The sequence below is a fragment of the Aotus nancymaae genome, unplaced genomic scaffold, assembly GCF_030222135.1.
Source record: "Aotus nancymaae isolate 86718 unplaced genomic scaffold, 86718_ANA_hifiasm-v0.15.2.pri h1tg000010l, whole genome shotgun sequence".
NCBI lineage: Eukaryota > Metazoa > Chordata > Mammalia > Primates > Aotidae > Aotus > Aotus nancymaae.
Window position 1 is genome coordinate 36,377,132 of NW_026988421.1, and position 22,190 is coordinate 36,399,321.

The 22,190-nt window shown below is 41.5% G+C and overlaps 1 protein-coding gene across 5 annotated transcripts in view; it reads right to left on the reverse strand.

Annotated features, from left to right (window-relative positions):
• PLCE1 (phospholipase C epsilon 1) overlaps nucleotides 1–22,190 on the reverse strand; it is a 341,927-nt gene that overhangs the window by 140,504 nt on the left and 179,233 nt on the right. For all 5 annotated transcript variants that reach the window (XM_064374097.1, XM_064374096.1, XM_064374095.1 and 2 more), the window contains one exon: nucleotides 13,488–13,804. In XM_064374097.1, coding sequence (XP_064230167.1) covers nucleotides 13,488–13,804 — 317 coding nt within the window. The remainder of the gene's footprint in view (nucleotides 1–13,487; nucleotides 13,805–22,190) is intronic.

Sequence of the window (22,190 nt, forward strand, 5' to 3'; positions counted from 1 at the left end):
CCCAAAATCATCATTGGGTGAACAACATGAAAAGCAAAGGCCATGTATTGGATCCAACATGGCCAAGTAGGAGCAGCTCTGGATTGCAGCTCCCAGCAAGTGTGCAGCAGGTGAGTGGTCAATGCACTTCCAGATGGATTTGTATTGCCCACAGACCAGGAGATTCCCAGGCAGAGGAGTGCCACAGGTCTCCAGGGCGGCTGTTTCAGCCAGTGGGGCAGCTCTCCACTCAAAAAACTCACATGGGTCTGGGCACCATTTTAGCTGGTGACTGGAGCACCTGGGAGACAGAGTCGCCCATTCAACTGATAAAAAGGGGACTGAAATAGGGAGCCAGGCCAGGAGATTCCCAAGTGAAAAAGCACCATGAGTCTCCAACGTGGCTGTTTCAGCTGGTGCAGTGGGTTTCCACACAAAATCTCACACAAATCTGGGTGCCTTTTCAACAGGTGACTGGAGCACCTGGGAGACAGAGTCACCCATTCAACTGATAAAAAGGGGACTGAAACAGGGAGCCAGGCCAAGAGATTCCTGGGCAGAAAAGCGCCTCAGGCACAGCCGGCGCACATGGTCTCTGCACAAAATCTCATACAACTCCAGGCGCCTCTTTAACTGGCAACTGGAACACCTGGGTGACAGAGTCACCCGTTCAACCGAAAAAAAGGGGACTGAAACAGGGAGCCAGGCCAGGAGATTCCTGGGCGAAAAAGCGCCACAAGCCCCCAGCGTGGCTGTTTCAGCTGGTGCAGTGGGTCTTGGCAAAGGAACTCACACAAATCCTGGCACCATTTCAACTGGTGACTAGAACGCCTGGGAGACAGAGTCGCCCATTCAACCGAAAAAAAGTGGTCTAAGGCAGGGAGCCAGGTGATCAGGCACGGCCGGTCCCACCCCCACAAAGACCAGCAATCTGAAACGCTCTGAATTGAGAGTTTCACAGCAAGCACAGCTGAACCTGGGACAGTCCAGCGCTGTGGGGGAGGGGCATCCACCATTACCGAGGCAGTCCACCACTACCAAAGTAGTCCGCCATTGCTGAAGCGGTCCACCATTTCCAAGGCAGCTAACCATTGCCAAGACAGTCTGCCATTACAGAGAGAGTCCGCCATTACAGAGAGGGGCTGCCATTTCCGAGGCAGTTCTAACCATACCCCTATAAACAGGACTGCAGGGACGTTCACAAGGCAGCTGAGTGGAGCCCACAGCAGCTCAGCAAAGCCTCTGCAGGCAGACTGTGACTAGGCTGCCTCCTCGCTGGGACGGGCATCCCTGAAAACAGGCAGCAGCACAACAGAAACTTATAAATAAAGCCCTACCTTCCCGGGACAGAGCACCTGGGAAAAAAAGGCTGTTATGAGTTCTTCTGCAGCAGACTTAAACGTACCTGCCCAGCAGCTCTGAATGGAACAAAGGAGCTCACAGCTCAGCACCTGAGCTCCTATAAAGGACAGACTGTCTCCTCAAGCAGCTCTCCGACCCCTGAATATCCAAAGAGTCACCTCATAAAGGAGAGCTCAGACTGACATCTGGCTGTTATCCTTCTGGGACAAAGATAGCAGAAGAAGAAACTGGCAGCAACCATCACTGTTCTGCAGCCACTGCATGTGAGCCCCAGGCAAGCAGGGTCTGGAGTGGACCTCTAGCAGTCCTACAGCAGAGGGGCCTGACTGTTAGAAGGAAAAACTAAGAACAGAAAGAAATAACTTCATCATCAACAAACAGGACATCCACTCAGAGACCCCACCTAAAAGCCACCAACTACAAAGACTAAAGGTAAATATATCCACAAAGATGGGAATAAACCAGCACAAAAAGGATGAAAACACCCAAAACCAGAATGCCTCTCCTCCTCCAAGGGATCACAACTCCTTACCAGCAAGGGAACAAGGCTGGATGGAGAATGAGTCTGATGAATTGACAGAAACAGGCTTCAGAAGGTGGGTAATAAGAAACTTTTCTGAGCTAAAAGATCATGTTCTAACCCAATGCAAAGAAACTAAGAACCCTGAAAAAAGGTTTGACGAAATGCTAATGAGAATAAACAGCTTAGAGAGGAACATAAATGAATTGATGGAGCTGAAAAACACAACACGAGAACTTTGCAAAGCATACACAAGTTTCAATAGCCAAACTGACTGAGCAGAAGAAAGGATATCAGAGGTCAAAGATCAACTCAATGAAGTAAAATGAGAAAGCAAGATTAGAGAAAAAAGAGTAAAAAGAAATGAAGCCTCCAAGAAATATGGGATTATGTGAAAAGACCTAATCTACATTTGATAGGTGTACCTGAATGTGATGGAGAGAATGAATTCAAGCTGGAAAATACTCTTCAGGATATTATCCAGGAAAACTTCCCCAACCTAGCAAGGCAGGCCAATATTCAAGTCCAGGAAATACAGAGAACACCACAAAGATATTCCTCAAGAAGAGCAACCCCAAGGCACATAATCGTCAGATTCACCAGGGCTGAAATGAAGGAGAAAATGCTAAGGCAGCCAGAAAGAAAGGTCAGGTCACCCACAAAGGGAAGCCCATCAGACTCACAGTGGATGTCTCAGGAGATTTCCTACAAGCCAGAAGAGAGTGGGGGTCAATATTCAACATCCTTAAAGAAAAGAACTTTCAACCCAGAATTTCATCTCCAGCCAAACTAAGCTTCATAAGCGAAGGAGAAATAAAATCCTTTATGAACAAACAATTACTCAGAGATTTCATCACTACCAGGCCTACTTTACAAGAGCTCCTGAAAGAAGCACTAAACATAGAAAGGAACAACCAGTACCAGCCACTCCAAAAACGTACCAAATGGTAAACAGCAGTGATACAGTGAAGAAACTGCATCAACTAACAGGTAAAACAACCAGCTAGCATCAAAATGGCAGGATCGAATTCACACATAACAATATTAACCCTAAATGTAAATGGGCTAAATGCCCCAATCAAAAGACACAGACTGGCAAATTGGATAAAAAGCCAAAACCCATTGGTGTGCTGTATCCAGGAAACCCATCTCACGTGCAAGGATACACAAAGGCTCAAAATAAAGGGATAGAGGAAGATTTACCAAGCAAATGGAGAGCAAAAAAAAGCAGGAGTTGCAATCCTAGTCTCTGATAAAATCGACTTTAAACCAATAAAAATCAAAAGAGACAAAGAAGGACATTACATAATGGTAAAAGGATCAATGCAACAAGAAGAGCTAATGATCCTAAATATATACGCACCCAATACAGGAGCACCCAGATACATAAAGCAAGTTCTTAACGACTTACAAAGAGACTTAGACTCCCACACAATAATAGTGGGAGACTTTAACACTCCACTGTCAATATTAGACAGATCAATGAGACACAAAATTAACAAGGATATCCAGGATTTGAACTCAGACCTGGATCAAGCAAACCTAATAGACATTTACAGAAATCTCCACCCCAAATCCACAGAATATACATTCCTCTCAGCATTACATCACACCTACTCTAAAATTGACCACACAATTGGAAGTAAATCACTCCTCAGCAAATGCAAAAGAACATAAATCATTAACAAACAGTCTCTCAGACCACAGTGCAATCAAGTTAGAACTCAGAATTCAGAAACTAACTCAGAACTGCACAGCTTTGTGGAAACAGAACAACTGGCTCTTGAATGTTGACTGGATAAACAATGAAATGATGGCGGAAATAAAGATGTTCTTCAAAACCAATGAGAAGGAAGACACAACATACCAGAATCTCTGGGACACATTTAAAGCAGTGTCTAGAGGAAAATATATAGCAATGAATGCCCACATAAGAAGCAAGGAGAGATCTAAAAATGATACCCTATTGTCAAAATTGAAGCAGCTAGAGGAGCAAGATCAAAAAAACTCAAAACCTAGCAGAAGGCAAGAAATAACTAAGATCAGAGCAGAACTGAAGGAGATAGAGACACCAAAAAACGCTTCAAAATATCAATAAACCCAGGAGCTGGTTTTTGGGAAAGATCACCAAAATAGACAGACCACTAGCCAGATTAATAAAAAAGAAAAGAGAGAATAATCAAATAGATGCAATAAAAAAATGATAAAGGGGATATCGCCACAGATTCCACATAAATACAAACCACTCTCAGAGATTACTACAAACAACTCTATGCACATAAACCAGTAAACCTGGAAGAAATGGATAAATTCCTGGACACTTGCATCCTCCCAAGCCTAAACTAGGAAGAAGTCAAAACCCTGAATAGACCAATAACAAGGGCTGAAGTTGAGGCAGAATTAATAGCCTACCCACCAAAAAAAGCCCAGGTCCAGATGGGTTCACAGCCAAATTCTATCAGACATACAAAGAGGAGCTGGTACCACTCCTTCTGAAACTATTCCAAACAATCCAAAAAGAAGGAATCCTTCCCAGATCATTTTATGAGACCAATATCATCCTGATACCAAAACCCGGCAGAGACTCAACAAGAAAAGAAAACTTCAGGCCAATATCCATGATGAACATAGATGCAAAAATCTTCAATAAAATACTGGCAAACCAATTGTAACAGCACATCAAAAAGCTTATCGATGATGATCAAGTAGCCTTCTTCTCAGGGATGCAAGGCTGGTTCAACATACACAAGTCTATAAATATAATTCTCCACATAAACAGAACCAAAGACAAAAACCACATGATTATCTCAATAGATGCAGAGAAGGCCTTCAACAAAATTCAACAGCCCTTTATGCTAAAAACTCTCAATAAACTAGGTATTGACGGAATGTGTCTCAAAATAATAAAAGCTATTTACAACAAATCCACAGCCAATATCATACTGAATGGGCAAAAACTGGAAGCATTCCCTTTGAAATCTGGCACTAGACAATGATGCCCTCTCTCACCACTCCTATTCAATATAGTATTGTAAGTTCTAGCTGGAGCAATCAGACAAGAAAAAGAAATAAACGTATTCAATTAGGAAAGGAGGAAGTCAAATTGTCTCTATTTGCAGATGACATGATTGTATATTTAGAAGACCCCATCGTCTCAGCCCAAAATCTCCTGAAACTGATAAGCAACTTGAGCAAAGTCTCAGGATACAAAATCAATGTGCAAAAGTCACAAGCATTCCTATACACCAATAACAGACTTAAAGACAGCCAAATCAAGAACTAACTGCCATTCACAATTGCTACAAAGAGAATAAAATGCCTAGGAATATAACTAACAAGGAATGTAAAGGACCTCATCAAGAACTACAAACCACTGCTCAACGAAATAAGAGAGGACACAAACAGATGGAGAAACATTCTATGCTCATGGTTAGGAAGAATCAATATCATGAAAATGGCCATACTGCCCAAAGTAATTTACAGATTCAATGCTATCCCCATCAAGCTACCAATGACCTTCTTCACAGAACTGGAAAAAACCACCTTAAACTTCATATGGAACCAAAAGACAGCCCGCATAGCCAAGTCAATTCTAAGCAAAAAGAACAAAGCTGGAGGCATCACGCTACCTGACTTCAAACTATACTACTAGCTTACAGTAATCAAACAGCATGGTACTGGTACCAAAACAGAGATATAGACCAACTCAACAGAACAGAGGCCTTGGAGGCAATGCCACACATCTACAACCATCTGATCTTTCACAAACCTCACAAAAACAAGCAATGGGGAAAGCATTTCCTGTTTAATAAATGGTGTTGGGAAAACTGGCTAGCCATGTGCAGAAAGAAGAAACTAGACCTCTTCCTGACACCTTACACTAAAATTAACTCCAGATGGATTAAAGACTTAAACATAAGACCTAACACCATATAAGAAAAACCTAGAAGAAAATTTAGGCAAAACCATCCAGGACATAGGCATAGGCAAAGACTTCATGACTAAAACACCAAAAGCATTGGCAACAAAAGCCAAAATAGACAAATGGGACCTAATCAAACTCCACAGCTTCTGCACAGCAAGAGAAACAATCATTAGAGTGAATCGGCAACCAACAGAATGGGAAAAATTTTTGCAATCTACCCATCTGACAAAGGGCTAATATCCAGAATTTACAAAGAACTAAAACAGATTTACAAGAAAAAAACAAACAAGCCCATTCAAAAGTGGGCAAAGAATATGAACAGATACTTTTCAAAAGAAGATATATATGAGGCCAACAAATATATGAAAAAATGCTCATCATCACTGGTCATTAGAGAAATGCATATCAAAACTATATTGAGATACCATCTCACGCCAGTTAGAATGGCGATCATTAAAAAATCCAGAGACAACAGATGCTGGAGAGGATGTGGAGAAATAGGAACACTTTTACACTGTTGGTGCGAGTGTAAATTAGTTCAACCATTGTGGAAGATAGTGTGGCGATTCCTCAAGGACCTAGAAACAGAAATTCCACTTGACCCAGCAATCCCATTACTGGGTATATATCCAAAGCACTATAAATTGTTCTATTATAAGGACACATGCACACAAGTGTTCATTGCAGCACAGTTTACAACAGCAAAAACCCAAATGTTCATCAATGATAGACTGGACAGGCAAAATGTGGCACATACACACCATGGAATACTATGCAGCCATAAAAAACAATGAGTTCCTGTCCTTTGTAGGCACATGGATGAACCTGGAAACCATCATTCTCAGCAAACTGACACAAGAATGGAAAATCAAACACTGCATATTCTCACTCATAGGCAGGTGTTGAACAATAAGAACACATGGACACAGGGAGGGAAGCATCACACACTGGGGTCTGTCGGGGGGAACTAGGGGAGGGACAGTGGGGGGTAGGGAGTTGGGGAGGGATAACATGGGAAGAAACCTCAGATATAGGTGATGGGGAGGAAGGCAGCAAATGACATTGCCATGTATGTACCTATGCAACAATCTTGCATGTTCTTCACATGTACCCCCAAACCTAAAACACAATAAAATATATATTTTAAAAAAATAAGCAAAGGCCATATTAAGGAGACATGAGGTTTGAGAGCTAGCGACTCAGAACCGTGATGCCAAGATCCTCCCCTCACTCCACGTTCCACCAAGGTGCTTCTCAGGAAACAGGGGAAAGGGAGTGAAGGCAGGAAGGATGCCTTGCAATCTTGATTTCCCTCTTCTCTTCTCAGCTGTATGCACTAAAGTATGGCATCTTTTTGGTAAAACTGTCAATAAAAAATGCCTCTCCATATCCTCTAGAAAAGATAAAGGGCTTACGAATTTATTTTAAGAGGAATTTTTAAACAGTAAGATCAAAAGGAATGTGGGCTAGAGGTATAAGCTAGATGCAGGAAGATAAAGGAGGGGAAAAAAGAACAATATGATTTGAGACTGTCAAAGTGAGAGACTTTGTGGGTGATCAGGAAGTTTGCACTTCTTGGCTGCTCCCCCTGAAAGGAGAGAGAAAGAATACTGGCTTCTAGGAGCTTTAGATCAGGAATATGACTACAGAGAGGTGTCCAGGTTAAGAAAGTTTGGGAAGACCTGTCTCTCAAACTAAGCAAAGCTGGACGAAACCCCCAACACAGATCTGCTATCTCTGCCTGAGGACTGACCCCTCCATGTGCTTCTGTTTCTTTTCAAGGATAAAGAGAAACTCCTTTAAGAAGTTTCTCTAGTCTGTGCACTATAGTCTAATAGGTCAGAAGAAGGGGGAATGGGGAGGAAACATTGCTTCCAAGCCACAATCTAAAGTGATTTTAAATGATTTATCTCCAGGCTTTTGTTAATGTAAGCTGAACCTTTTCGGTAATTTCATGGTCATATTTTGAGTTGCATATTAACCATGCTTTCCTAAGAATGAACATTATGTAAAACTGCCCAAAAAGCATTAGGAATTTTCTTCCATTTTCCCACATTACAGTTAAGTCATTGTGTGGAGAGTTGTTAGAATATAGAAACTTCTAGCTCATAAGCATGGTTCTAGGGGTAATCTGGAAGCAGCTGCCTCCCTAAGCCATGAGTCTTGCTCATGACAAAAACTGTCTGATTGTCTTTTGTCTGGACTGTCTTCCATTTCTATGAACTTCCCCCTCTATTCCTCCCATCTCTCAAGACCCAGCCCCAGACTCCAGGGCTCAGTAGAATGAGCTCTGGTCACCCACCTGGACACCCCAGCCTTCACGGTTGGTGCCACTCTCACTGCACTTACTTCCTGCCTTTTTTGGTAGATACTTGTGTCCATGCCTGGGAGCTTCTAGCAGACTATTTACTCTCCTTAGTGCATATCTACCACAGTACATCGCTTCTAAGAAGTGGGGGATTAACTGAACGGATGCATGAGGAAATGCATTCACTTCCCCCACCCCAGTGACTAGCACCTGCAATGGAGCTAATATTCTCTTTCTTGTCTTTAAGATACTAAGTTCCAAGGAATATACATCTTTCCACTGAGGAAAGTGCATTTATTTTGTGTATCCAATTTTGGCAGAATCAAAGTATGGGCTCGTAACATCAAATTTTTGTCATATATTGCTAATTTCTTATTTTTAAAAAACATGTTTGACATGCCAATGGGATAAAAGAGAAGGTTAGAGCATAGTAGGTACTCTATGTAGAATGTGTCTGTTCTTTGAGACAGGTCTCACTCTGTCACTCAGGCTGAAGTGCAGTAGCACAATCTTGGCTCACTGCAGCCTTGACCTCCCAGGCTCAGGCAATCCTCCCACCTCAGATGCCCAAGTAGCTGGGACCACAGGCATATGCCACCATGCCTGGCTAATTTTTCATACTTTTTGTAGAGATGGGGTTTTGCTGTGTTGCCCAGGCTGGTCTCAAACTCCTGGGCTCAACCGATCTGTCCTCCTCGGCCTCCCAGAGTGCTGGAATTATAAGCGTGAGCTACTGCGCCTGGCCAGTAAGTATGTCTTCAGTGATCTAGCAATTCTACTTCTAGGTATATACCCCAAAGAAAGAAAATCAATATATCGAAGAGATATCCACACTCCCATGTTTATTTCAGCACTATGCACAATAGCCAAGATTTGGAAGCAACCTAAGTGTCCATCAACAAGATGAATAGATAAGAAAATGTAGTCTATAAATACATTCAACAATAAAAAAGAATGAGATCCTGTCATTTGCAATAACATGAATTAAATTGAAGGTCACTATGTTAAGTGAAATAAGCTAGGCACAGAAAGATAGCCTCTGTGTGTTCTCACTTATTTGTGGGAGCTAAAAATTAAAACAATTGAACTCATTGAGACAGAGTTACCACAGGCTGGGAAAGGTAGTAGAGGGGAGTGAGGGAGGAAGTGGGGATAGTTAATGGGTACATACAATATTTAGAAAAAATGTAAGATCTAGTATTTGGTAGCACAACAGAGTGACTGCAGTCAATAATAATTTAATTGTACATTTAAAAATAACAAAAGGAGTGTAATTGGATTGTTTTTAATACAACAGATAAATGCTTGAGATGATGGATACCTTATTTACTCTGATGTGATTACCATCGTAAACCTGTACCAAATTATACCTTACATGCCATATAGATATACACCTACTATGTATCCACAAAAATTAAAACTAAAAATTCAAATAAACAAATGAGTGAAAGAAAGAAAGAATGAATGAATGAATGAATGAGGGAGTGATGGCAGAAACCTAGATAATGGGAAATTGGATAAAAATAGAAACAGAAAGAGAAGTAGAAAAAGGATAGACACACAGAAGATTTAGAAAAGCAGCAGAAACAGAGGGAGGGAAGAGGGAAAGAGACCCAAGGCTAATTAAATAATTCTCAATTAGCAAGTCAGGTTTTACTACAGACTTGAACCTGATAATTCAACAAGAAAGAAGCAGCTGGGTAAGAAGAGCTAGGCTTTGAAAAAAGATCTGGATTCTGTTATTCACTCAGCTACTTAGACAAGTGACTCAGTCTCTCTGAGCTCACTGCTTAAAAAAATTTTTTTTATTTTGAAGTAATTTTAGATTTACAGAAAAGTTGCAAAAGACAGTACAGAGAGTTCTTGTACACCCTTCACCCAGCTTCCTCTAATGTTAGCATCTTTCATAATCATAGCACAATTGTCAAAACCAGGAAATTAACATTGATACAATCGTACTAACTAAACTATAAGTCTCAGACTTTCTCCAGATTTTCCCATTAATGTCTTTTCCTGGTCCAAGATCCGCTAGGATCCCACACTGCATTTACTTGTCATGTCTCTTGGTCTCCTCTAGTCTTTGACAGTTCCTCAATTTTTTCTTACTTTTTATAACCTTGACATTTTTGAAGAGTAGAATGTCCTTTGATTTAGATTTGTCTGATATTTTTTTCATTACTAGATTTATGTTGTGCATTTTTGACAGGAACACCATAGAGATAAGTCCTGCCTTTCTCAGGGCATCATATCAGGAGATGTATGTTGATACGTCTCATTACAGATCATGATAGCCTTGATCACTTGGTCAAGCCAGTGTCTACCAGGTTTCTTCATTGTTCTATTTTCCCTTTGTATTGATAAACATCTTGTGGAGAGATACTTTGAGACTATTTGCAAGTATCTTATTTCTCATCAAAGTTACTTTTGCCCAATAATTTTAGAATTCATCAGTGGTCCTTGCCTGCCACAGTTATTACTGTAGTGTTCTAATGATGATTTTCTATTTTTCTCATTCTTTCTACATTTATTAATTGAAAATTTTCTATAAGTAAGTGCTGTCCCTACTCCCCACCCCCACCACACTGATTTATTTACATCTGTATGAACTCAAGAATATTTACTTTACTCTATGGGCCATAATTCAGCACTATCATTATTTATTTTGTTGTCTAAGCTTCACTTTCTTCATCTGGAAGAGAAGGATAATGACAACTGTCACAGGAATTGAATGAGATTTTTTAAAATGTGAAAATGTAATGTCTAGTCCAGAGCATCTATTAAATAAATGCAAATGCAAACTCCATTTCTTCCTTTTTTTTAACAGTATGTAAAGCCATGCTGATTTGAAGGCAAGGCCATTAGAAATCGGTGAAAATCTGAATTTGAAAATTCTTTTGATGCAATGAAACTTTTTAAAGATATACAAGAGAACTAGAATTTAGCTATTGCAGTCTCGTCTAGTAGAGATCATTTGGGATCTGACTATATGAGACTGATTTTTAATCAGCATACCCATAATTTGTATGAAAATAGATGCTTGAGAATACTTGAAACAGACTGTTCTCTTAAGTAGCTTAAGTGTTTTCCCAGAAATCTTGTTTACGTTCTGAAGTTGCTTAGCTAAACTATTTTCAGAGATAGTCCAAAGCCTGCCTCTACCCAGCTGTAGGTCATATTATCGCTAACTCTGAATTAGTGAAATCACTGACTCGTCTTTGATTCCCAAGGTTATGGAAGTGAATGGAAGAAATCCAAGTTTAATTTAAAATTAGTTTTTAAAGTTTTGGCAATTCACTTTTAAATTCAGGTGGAAATTTAAAAATTAAAAAAAAAATAAGATAGAGTTCTAAGGATGTGAGAGTGGGTAGATCTGGAAGTTTAAAATAATTCATGAAATACAGTGAAATCCACCAATAAAATCACTCAGTTTACTGGAACTTTCATTTTTCCATCTTATTTTTATCAGTAAGGAAAATCAAGAACATCAGGAGATTTATTTTTAAAAACAACTTTGGGGCAGTGAGGTTTGCAAGCTCTCATGTGGACTTCCAGAGATTCTGTCTTACTTAGTTTGGGGTGGGGCTGGGAATCTGCAGTTTTAGCAGACACCACCCCCCAGTGCAATCCTGCTGCAGGTGGGAAGCAGCATCCTATAGTGGTTCAAAGCCCAGGCTCCAGGGCCTGACTATGTGGGCTTAAACTAAAATCGCCACCTACCACTTATGTAATCTTGTGAAAATAACTTAATCTCCACATACCTCAGTTTCCCATTAATTAGAAAATTAGCCCCATTGATAAGATGGGGCGAATGACATGACAATATCTGTCTCCCAAGGTTGTTGTAAGGAGCAAGTAAGTGGTGCATATAAAATAGCACAACAGTGCCAGATGGACTGGTGTTCAGGGCATGTCTGGGCACAGAATCACTTGAGCTCAGCCTCTAACATTTGCTGCATTCACTGGGCCTTATCAGGTCACTGACATTTACAGCCGTCATCAGGATTTGGATTGGCAAGCTATGGAGGCTGCAAAGTGAGCTCCAGTTAGAAAGTGTTTTGTGTCTTTTTCTAGAGATGGCGTCTCACTCTGTCACCCAGGCTGGAGTACAATGATGTGATCCTAGCTCACTGAAGCCTCTAAACTTCTGGGCTAAGGGATCCTCTGTTCTCAGCCTCCACAGAGACTACAGGTGTGCACCACCATGCCCAGCTAATTTTTATATTTGTACAGACAATGTCTTGCTATTTTGCCTAGGCTGGTCTTGAACTCCCAGCCTCAATCGATCCTCCTGCCTCACCCTCCTGAAGTACTGGGATTACAGGTATGAGCCAGCGCACCTGGCCAGAAAGAGTTTAAGTAACAAAGGCTGATAGATCCTCAGTCAATCAGAGATGTATATAACTCAGAATAGGAATATCCTGTTAACATTTAGGTAGAGTTTACTAAATTACCAAAATAGAAAACTATTGTATCTGTGTTGAGCCAACTAACAACCAACAAACATACCAATTAATATTTTGTGATTTAATATTCAAAACAAAAGAAATTAAGTCTAAAACACAAAATGTAGAATAGAAAAGTCAGGGTGTGGATCACATTACTAAGAGAAAGTACCTTTTAAGCCCAAGAGGGCAGTCGGCCCTGACCCCAGCACTGCATGGAGACTCCCTGCTTCCTTCCTGCTGCTCCTCCCTGCCCCAGGGCCACAGGGATGCCAGCCAGTGGCTCTTTATCTCCCAGTGAGTCCCCAGAGCCCCACACAATGGCTTTGCCCTAAGTATTCCCAGACTCCAGTCACACCTGTCTTTTTCAGAACAGCTTCTGATGTGGTCTCAGAGGCTTTGGAGTGACTTTCTGGGGCTGAGGATCTTCATGGGATGCAGAGAACCGAGGTGATTCACTGCCCCTCAATGAATTGCCCCATGGTTCCCGCCTGCTCTGCTGACCCAGGTGTTTCTGCTGAGGGAGTCCTGATAATGGAAGCGGGTGAGGGGGTTGGTTATACGAATGCGGTCAGGGATCATGCTGTCAAAACTCAAAATTGAGGCATGTGGTTTTAAAAGCATCTGTGGAAATGAGGGTTTGGTGGGGGAGAGGAAGGGGCTGGGCATTGGCATTCTGGGTGCCTAAAGGGACTAGGATTGGTGGACTGGGTAATGCTATGGAATGGAGGTGAAATCAATTAGGCATAAGGGCAAGTTGGAGTACAGTGAGAGGAAGGATTGCAATGTGATGTCTGTCTCCTTGCCTGGAAAGAAAACAGCCATCATGGAAGTGGCAAGACAGAGTGGCAATGAGATACATCAGGAACAGACAAACCTAGAAGGGGAAGGATGCTTGAAAATCACTTACAGGCAAGTCAGATACCAAGACATCCAAAAGCGGCTTCTTACCTCATTAAACCTCACCACCAGATCTTCAAGGGCATTGTGTTCTCCATTCTGAGCGCTAAGAATCGACGCTGAGATGGACGCTTTGAGGCAGGGCAGGGACCTCTGGCATTCGGGATTGCCCAAGTCCCGGGTTAAGAAGCAGAGGTAGTCGACCGGCAAGACCCTGCGGTAAATACTCTGCTCCTGCTCCATCAGGATGCTGGCGACTTCCTCTGGGAACTGGATGAGAGGCTGCAGATCAATCAGCTCCTTACTGATCCCAGCTGAACTTGAAGGGAGGGCATTAGAATTGGCCACAGAGGGGCCTGGCTGGCGTTCTGAAACAAAGCAACAAAAGTCATGGTTACACCAAAGCTGGTATCGCCTCCAACAGATACTTGAGAGCCATTCCACGTCTTGTACGTTCTTTAACCAAATTCTCTGCTTAGTGAAGAGTTCTGTACTATTTTTCCTGTTACAAAGACCTTTCTGATATCTGTCCTGTCTGTCCTCCAGTTACCTAGTGACGGGGGGGTGGAATGGTGGTGGTGGTGATAGGGTTGGTTTTCCATTTTCAGAAGCAGCATTAATCCAGCACATCTTACCCAACCACTTTACTATGATACTTTGTAGAATACCATTTGATTCCTTATACTCCTTTGCTAACTAACCATCAGAGTGATATAAAATGAGGGTGGGTATAGGCATAGCCAACTGAAATGGAAGAGAAACGAAGGCTGTGGGGTGAGGAATATGTACACGCATATTATGTGTAAACTGGCAGGACACCTGGGGACAGGGACTCTCTGCACACAAGGTTTCAAAATGTTGTGGTATTTTTTGCCAACCCTTCACCACCAAAGAGTGACTTTGATTTCATTGAGATCTATTTGGGGGTTTGCAAGAACAGAACCATCTACAAACATAAGAAAGGAATAGGTAATAAGGAGATGTATCTCAGTAAATAGATCTTACTCCCTGGCCCATAATTGGTAGCAAGAAGGTGACAGGGATGCAGTAGAGAAGTTGGCGGTGCAGGAGATGGAAGTACCAGAGCGGGGGATGCCTAGGCTCACAATGATTCCCATAATTGGAGACACAATACTTGCCTTCTCTTTATTTTGACACCCTCCCAGGCTGCCTCTTAACTTCTTACCTGTAACTCATTCATTCAACAAGCTGAAAGTCTATCATGAGCCCTAGAACAGAGTTTTCCAAAGTATGATCTCTGGAATACTGGTATTTGCAAGAAAAAACAGTTTTGTGGTCACCTGAGTTGAGGAAATGTCACATATTCATGTTACCCATTCTCTTCCTGGAAATACCTGTCATCCAGCCTGGACACTGGGTAACAGCAAAGTTCGTAAGGATGACTTCCTTCATATTCAGACCTCAGTATTCCCTGACTCTTTTCTAAATCTCCATTGCAGAAAACTTTGGAATTATCACTTCAAACTACTTCATTTCTGTATTATTAAACTCTGAAGTCATCAACCCTGAACTTGACTTCTTTCTTCCCTTCTATTCTCTCTAATAAAACTTCTCTGTCCTCAGCAAACTTCTAGTTCCTTGGCCTTGGTCTGGTGCCATGATAAGCATTTTAGATGGTACTCACCAGCCAGAGATTCCCTAAGAAGACAGCTTGACTTTCCACCACAGGCACGTCCCAGTCCCCAATTCTGGGCAGACTCAAACCATCCATGACTTGGCTTCTGGGCTGCTGCATGATGACACTGACAAGTGTGCTATGTAGTGATGGGGCTGTCAGCTAGGCCCTCAGGGTGGCTCGAACTTGACATGAACTTATTTACTTTTTCCCTAAACAACTCACTATCCTCTTTTCTATTCTTCTCACACTCCCAAACCTGCATTTACTTTCCTCACAGTCATTTGACTGTTTGTTAACTATGCGGAGACAGTTAAGGTCATGTCAGAAACTCCTTCAGTTCAGATGCCTTATATTTCTTCCATCTTCTCTTTCCCTGAGAATGGCATGTGCTTCCTCCTCTCTAAGGCCACTCAGGTTTGTGATTAAATCTGCTTTTGTCTCCTCCAGAACTTGCTTCCGTGGTTATTTCCACCCTTAATCCCTCACTTTCTACTGACTTCTTTGCATACCCAAATGTTCAGTTTCTTTTTTCCTTAAAAACAAATGAATAGGACATTCCTTATCCTTTACACCCCAAATCTTCTCTGTCCTTCCCTTCACTATGTACCTTCACCAGGTAGTCCACAGTCCCTGATTCCTTCTTCCATGAGTATGGTGACTATATCTTCTGATAAAAAAATCAGGCCGTGCTGTCTATCCAAATTAATAAACCAATGAGGACATGGGACAGAAAAATGGAAGCCAGGTTGGTCCTGGTCAACTCTAAGCATTTTGATACATCTTTTGAACCAAATTACCAAAAATCTTCTGTAGCCAAAAATGGAGACTGTCAAATTATATTTGGTTCTATCTAAACTTGTATTAAAAAAAAAATTAAAATTAGGTTGATGCTTAAATCTACTCTACATGGCCTCCCTCTCCAACTTTCTGAATAGTTCAGAAAGTGACTAAGTTTTCTGAAAATTGAATCCATATGTGGCTTGATGAAAGAGGCCAACTGAAATTTCTAGATACTGATAATTTATGTACAGTGGAATTCTTCTCAGAAGTAACCAACTCTAAGACATGATCTCAAACTATAGCACTCTGCAGAGAAAATAAAAGTAACTCCAGCCACTTCTCTAATATATAAGAGAAAAGATAATGTAATACAATATGCAAATAATGTAAGGTAAGATGTCACATTTGAAACTGCAATATACCTTGAGATATGAATCACATATGGAGTTACAATGAAAAGTCTAGTGACTGGTGGGAAACAGCAATAAGAGATGCCCAAATAAAGAATAGAAAGTAATCTGGTCAGTGTAACCCTAATAAATCTGGTGGCCCCAGTATAAGCATGTATTTCAGTATAAGCATGGCATCACACTAAAAAAAAAACACACACACGAATTAAATGCTAGAAGCTTTGAAACAATGTCAACCTTTCATGTTGGTTTCCTTAAAGCTGGATTACTCAGGGATTTCGTATCATTTACCACCAAAAACATCTGAGAAGTCTTATTGGGACATAATTCTCTGTCCTCTAAGTTCCATACTTTTAGCAGCTGTTAAAAACACTCCCCACTTTCCCTCATCCATGTTAAACTCTCCTTATTATCTCCTCTTTTCTCTTCATATGACACATTGCCCCAGTACTCAGCTGTAACTCACCTCTGGGCTTGCTCTCTACAACATGGGCCATTGGAAGATGGATTAAAAACTGAGTAGTTCTAGGACCCCTGGTCCTTCCTTATCATCCATGAAGCAAAGGTGAATAAAATTGTCCACCTCATTGCTTGCTCACAGTCCCATATTCTTCGGTTAATAGTTATTCTAGGTGGGGCACTGTGGCTCACACTTGTAATCCCAGGACTTTGGGAGGCTGAAGCAGGCAGATCACTTGAGGCCAGGAGTTTGAGAACAGCCTGGCCAACATGGTGAAACCCCATATCTACTAAAAATACAAAAAAATAGCTGAGCATGGTGGCAGGCACCTGTAATCCCCAGCTACTCAGGAGGCTGAGGCAGGACAATCACTTGAACCTGGGAGGCGGGGGTTGCAGTGAGCCGAGATCATGCCATTGCACTCCAGCCTGGGCAACAAGAGCAAAACTCCATCTCAAAGAGAAAAAAAGTTATTCTATGGCAGAGTAAGGCTGTATTAGTTTATTTTCACATTGCTAGAAAGAACTATCTGAGAGAGTAATTTATGGAGGAAAGAGGTTTAATTGACTCACAGTTCTGCATGGCTGGGGAGGCCTCAGGAAACTTACAATCATGGCAGAAGGCGAAGGGGAAGCAAGGCACATCTTACATGGTGGCAGGAGGGAGAGAGAGAGAGAGAGAGAAAGAGACAGTGGGGGGAAGTGCCACACTTTAAAACCTCTCATGAGAACTGACTCACTATCACAAGAATAGCAAGGGAGAAATCTGCCCCCATGATCCAATCATCTCCCACCAGAGCCATCTTCTGACAAGTGGGGATTATAATTTGAGATGAGATTTGGGTGGACACAAGAGCCAAACCATACTGCAAGGGAAAAATCTGCCCCCATGAGGTAATCATCTTTCACCAGGCTCATCTTCTGATAAGTGGGGATTATAATTTGAGATGCGATTTGGGTGGGGACAAGAGCCAAAACATATTGAAGGCTATATCTTTAGATACTGTCACAGCCTAGAAATATTTACCACCAGACATAGTAACTTCACATTCTGATTCTCTGCTCAAATGAAAGTTTCCTGTTCTAAGTGCTTTATATAGATTAATTCAGGATGTAGATAGTATTATTGTCCATATTTTATTCATAAGAGAGCTAAGGGCCGGGCGCTGAGGCTCACACCTGTAATCCCAGCACATTGGGAGGCCGAGCAGAGTGGATCACGAGGTCAAGAGATTGAGACCATCCTGGCCAACATGGTGAAATCCTGTATCTACTAAAAATACAAAAAATTATCTGGGTGTGGTGGCGAATGCCTGTAATCCCAGCTATTCGGGAGGCTGAGGCAGGAGAATCACTTGAATCTGAGAGGGGGAGGCTGCAGTGAGCCGAGAATGTGCCTTTGTACTCCAGGCTGGGCAATAAGAGCAAAACTCTGTCTCAAAAAAAAAAAAAAAAAGAGAGAGAGCTAAGGCTCACATAAGGTCATACAAGCAGTAAGTCAGAGAGCTGGGATTTGAGCAGGATCTATTTGACTCCAGAGCATGTTCCTGATCACTCAGGATATTGCCACATTGGCATTCTGGTTTATAGATGCATCTCAAGTGATTTAATTTAGAATAAATCAATTACTGTGCTAGTTTGCTTGTAGTGATCTGATATAATAACCTCTTCAAACTCCAAAGATAAGGATTTGACCAAGAGGGTAAACAGTTTCTTCCTTGGTCAGCCTGGAACCATCACTTCAACCCCTATAACTATGTGATAACGTAGCACACAGAAACTCAGAAGTCCACTCTCCTTTCCTTCCCATGAGTTCACACGAATGTTCCCATGCTTTAAATCAGTATTTTTCAAAGTGTGTTACACTGAATTTATGCACAGCACGGTTTCTTAGTTAATAATTTAGGGAACTACTGGGTTAAACAAAGTTAAACAGGCTTTTTTTTTAACTGCAGGATTTCTCTAAGCTATTAATAATTCCCACAAGGGGAATATAGTTTCACAGCACATAGTATCCCTCCTCAACCTTGTTGTCTGTCTCTATATCATTTACATGGGATTGCAGTCTCTTCAGAATGTTTCTCATCATACTCAGAGATTCTCAATGGGGGAAATGGAGCATAAGGAGTTTGTGAGGTTAGTGGTTCTAAGGAGGCTGAGTTCACTACGTGGCTGGAATCCTATGTAAAGACAGAAGCAGGGGAGAGATTATGGATTATTTAAGAATTTGTAAATTTTTCCCATGGCTGAAGTCTATATTAAGAGAGATAAAACATCACTGTAGAAAACCAGAAAGGAAGCTTTATTTTCCAGAAGGCACGAGAGAACAGGTGTGGCTCATAAAGAAACAAAGGCAGATGGGGGTGATGGGAGGATCAAAACACATATACATCCTAAACATTTGGGTCTCCAGGTCAACCTAGACATCACCCCACCTTGAGAAAGGGGAATCTCAGGCCAAGTCTTTGCTTGAGGGATGCTGCTCTGAGAAGCTGGAGCATCTCTATAGAGCCCTCTTGCCACCACACAGAGCACTCTTCCCTTCCCCTCCCCTCTCCTCCCTGTTCTTCCAGGTGATAGCCAGCCTCTGACCTCAATGACAAGCTGCCATTCCCAGAAGCTACCCGTAAATTGCATAGTCCAGAAATACTAGGTAGGGCCAAGAGATAAGCCTCTAAATTTGATGAGTATTTTTCACCTAATGCCTTGGGGTACAGTGACTTTGGGGAACTCCTTCCCCCAGGGTTAGTAGTTTTTAAAAATGCTTTTTCAGATCCTGATCCCACCCAAGAGCCTTGGGCTTGGGCTAGAGTCCAGCAAAACCTGCCATTTCCCATTTCTTTCTTTCTTTATTTTTTTGCTTTTTTGGCCCCTATGAAAAGTAAAAGCATTTTTTTTTTCTCGCAGTGCCTCAGATGAAAATCCAGAGTTTACAAGATACTGTCACAGAATCCCTGTGTAATATAAGGGAGTCATGACAGGTAGGCATTGCTAATCTTAGTTTTTTTTTTTATGAAACTTGAGTTAAGTTGTTACATGATTTGCCCAGAATCCAGCCTGTGAGTGGTCAGGTTACATGATTTGCACAAGAATCCAGCCTGTGAGTGGTCAGCCCTAGAACTGGCAAAAGCAAAGAGAGAACCTGAAGGTTCTGGCTCCTGGCCCAGTACTCTGTGTTATTTCAAGTTGAGCCTGGGTTATTTTGGGCATGCTCAGTGCTGAAGGGCTGGCATATTAGCTGCCAATACATCTGAATGGGTTTAAGATATGTTAAGCAGAAATTCATTCATTAATTTATTGAGTGCCTACCATGTGTCAGGCTTTGTTTTCAGCTACCCTGATGTTGGGGTTTAGTGAACAACAACAGATTCTTGCTCATATGGAACACCCTAGGAAAGGAGATAAACAATAAGCACAGTAAGTGACTAATGATGCACATGAGAAGGTGATAAAATTGTTATGGTGAAAACAAAAGAGGGTTCCAGGATGTGGGTGGGGAAAGTGTAGCGTTACACAGCATATCTTCTTTTTTTTTTTTTCTTTTTGAGACGGAGTCTTGTTCTGTCACCCGGACTGGAGTGCAGTGGCGCAATCTCGGCTCACTGCAACCTCCGCCTCCTGGGTTCAAGCAATTCTCCAGCCTCAGCCTCTCAAGCAGCTGGGATTACAGGGGCATGCCACCATGCCCAGCTAGTTTTTGGATTTTTAGTAGAGACAGGGTTTCGCCATGTTGGACAGGCTGGTCTCGAACTCCTGACTTCAGGTGATGTACCTGCCTCGACCTTCCAAAGTACTAGGATTATAGGCATGAGCCACTGTGCCTGGCCTACAAAGCATATCTTAACTAGACTGTTGGTGATTGTCTCAAGTTTTTCTGGAAAAGTGGGCAAAACTTTACCCTCTAAGGTGCTCTTGATGTGATCATCATCACTCTTTCTCGTGTTTCAATGGTAGCCATTAATTGAGCTCTTAGTTCTCACCATTTATTAGCTCTTTGTGTTCAGTAATGCATTTAATTCTCACAGAGAACCCTATGATCATCCTCTTGCTATAGATAATCATCTATAGCAAGGATGGTGTGATCATCCTCTTGCTAGAGATGATAAAACACAGGTCAGAAACGTTAAACACTTGCTTAAAGACATCCTGCTACTGACAGACAGGGCTGAAATGTAAATTCAGCTTTGATTCCAAAAATCTACCCTCTGTTACACTCAGCATTTTGAGGGATCCTCTGCAGAGGAGGCACATTTCTCTCAACACACATACACACACACACACACACACACACACACACACACACACACACACTTCTGGGTAAAGAATGGAGTTAAAGAGTTAGACATGAATACCTTACAGGATTCTGACTTTAGAAGACATCTCCTCCCCAAGCCAGCTGAGCAAACTTCTGATGATGACTTTAAATAATATCCTATCAAAACCTGGGAGAATCTCCATGTGCCTTTGTTTCAGAAACTTTATCTTTCATTCCCTGTGAGGGGTGGTGAAATGGGCACCAGATTTCTTGAAAGGCAAAACAAAATTTTAAGCATGCATATCCTTTGAACTAGAAAACCCACTTCTAGGATATTATCCAACAGAAATGCAAAAATATAGATCTAGTGAGGTAAATGTGTATGTACTGAAATTGAATTTATTTCACAAAAAAATTAGGACAAAAAAGCAAATTGGGAACAGTGGAATATTATCCTATTGAGGGGAAAATAATTTTATAAATGTAGGTATATGTTGCATATCTGTCCAGTGCACACCAAATAATAGTGTTTATCTTACACAGTTCTGTTTAGCTCAACTTTTTTGTAATGCACATAAAACAGTACTTTTAAAAATAGATCAAAATGGGCCAGGCATGGTGGCTCATGCCTGTAATCCCAGCACTTTGCGAGGCTGAGGATGGTGGCTCCTCTGACATCAGGAGTTTGAGCCCAATTAATGGCTACAATTGAGACACGATCTCACCACAGCCAACATGATGAAATTGTGTCTCTACTAAAAATACAAAAAGTAGTGAGGTATGGTGCATACATGTAATCCCAGCTATTTGGGAGGCTGAGGCATGAGAATCGCTTGAACCCAGGAGGCGGAGGTTGCAGTGAGCCAAGATGGAACCACTGCATTCCAGCCTGGGTGACAGAGCAATACTCCATCTCAAAAGAAGAAGAAAAAAAAAGACCAAAATGATATCCCAAAAGTTCAAATGCAACAAAATGTCAATCTTCTCATGCTCAAAAAACTGGTTCAGCTTTTGGCCTGTTCAGATTTTTTTTCAATAAATACAGTAATATTGTTTTTTTTTTAAGTTACTTAAAGTTACAATTAAAGAAGAAAGTTGGAAAAACTTATTGTATCTACTCTATCCATTTTCCTTTTATTTGAATTAATTTTGTAGACTTTTTAAAGTATTAGATTCTCAATTGCACATTTAATAGCTCTTCAGTGATGCAA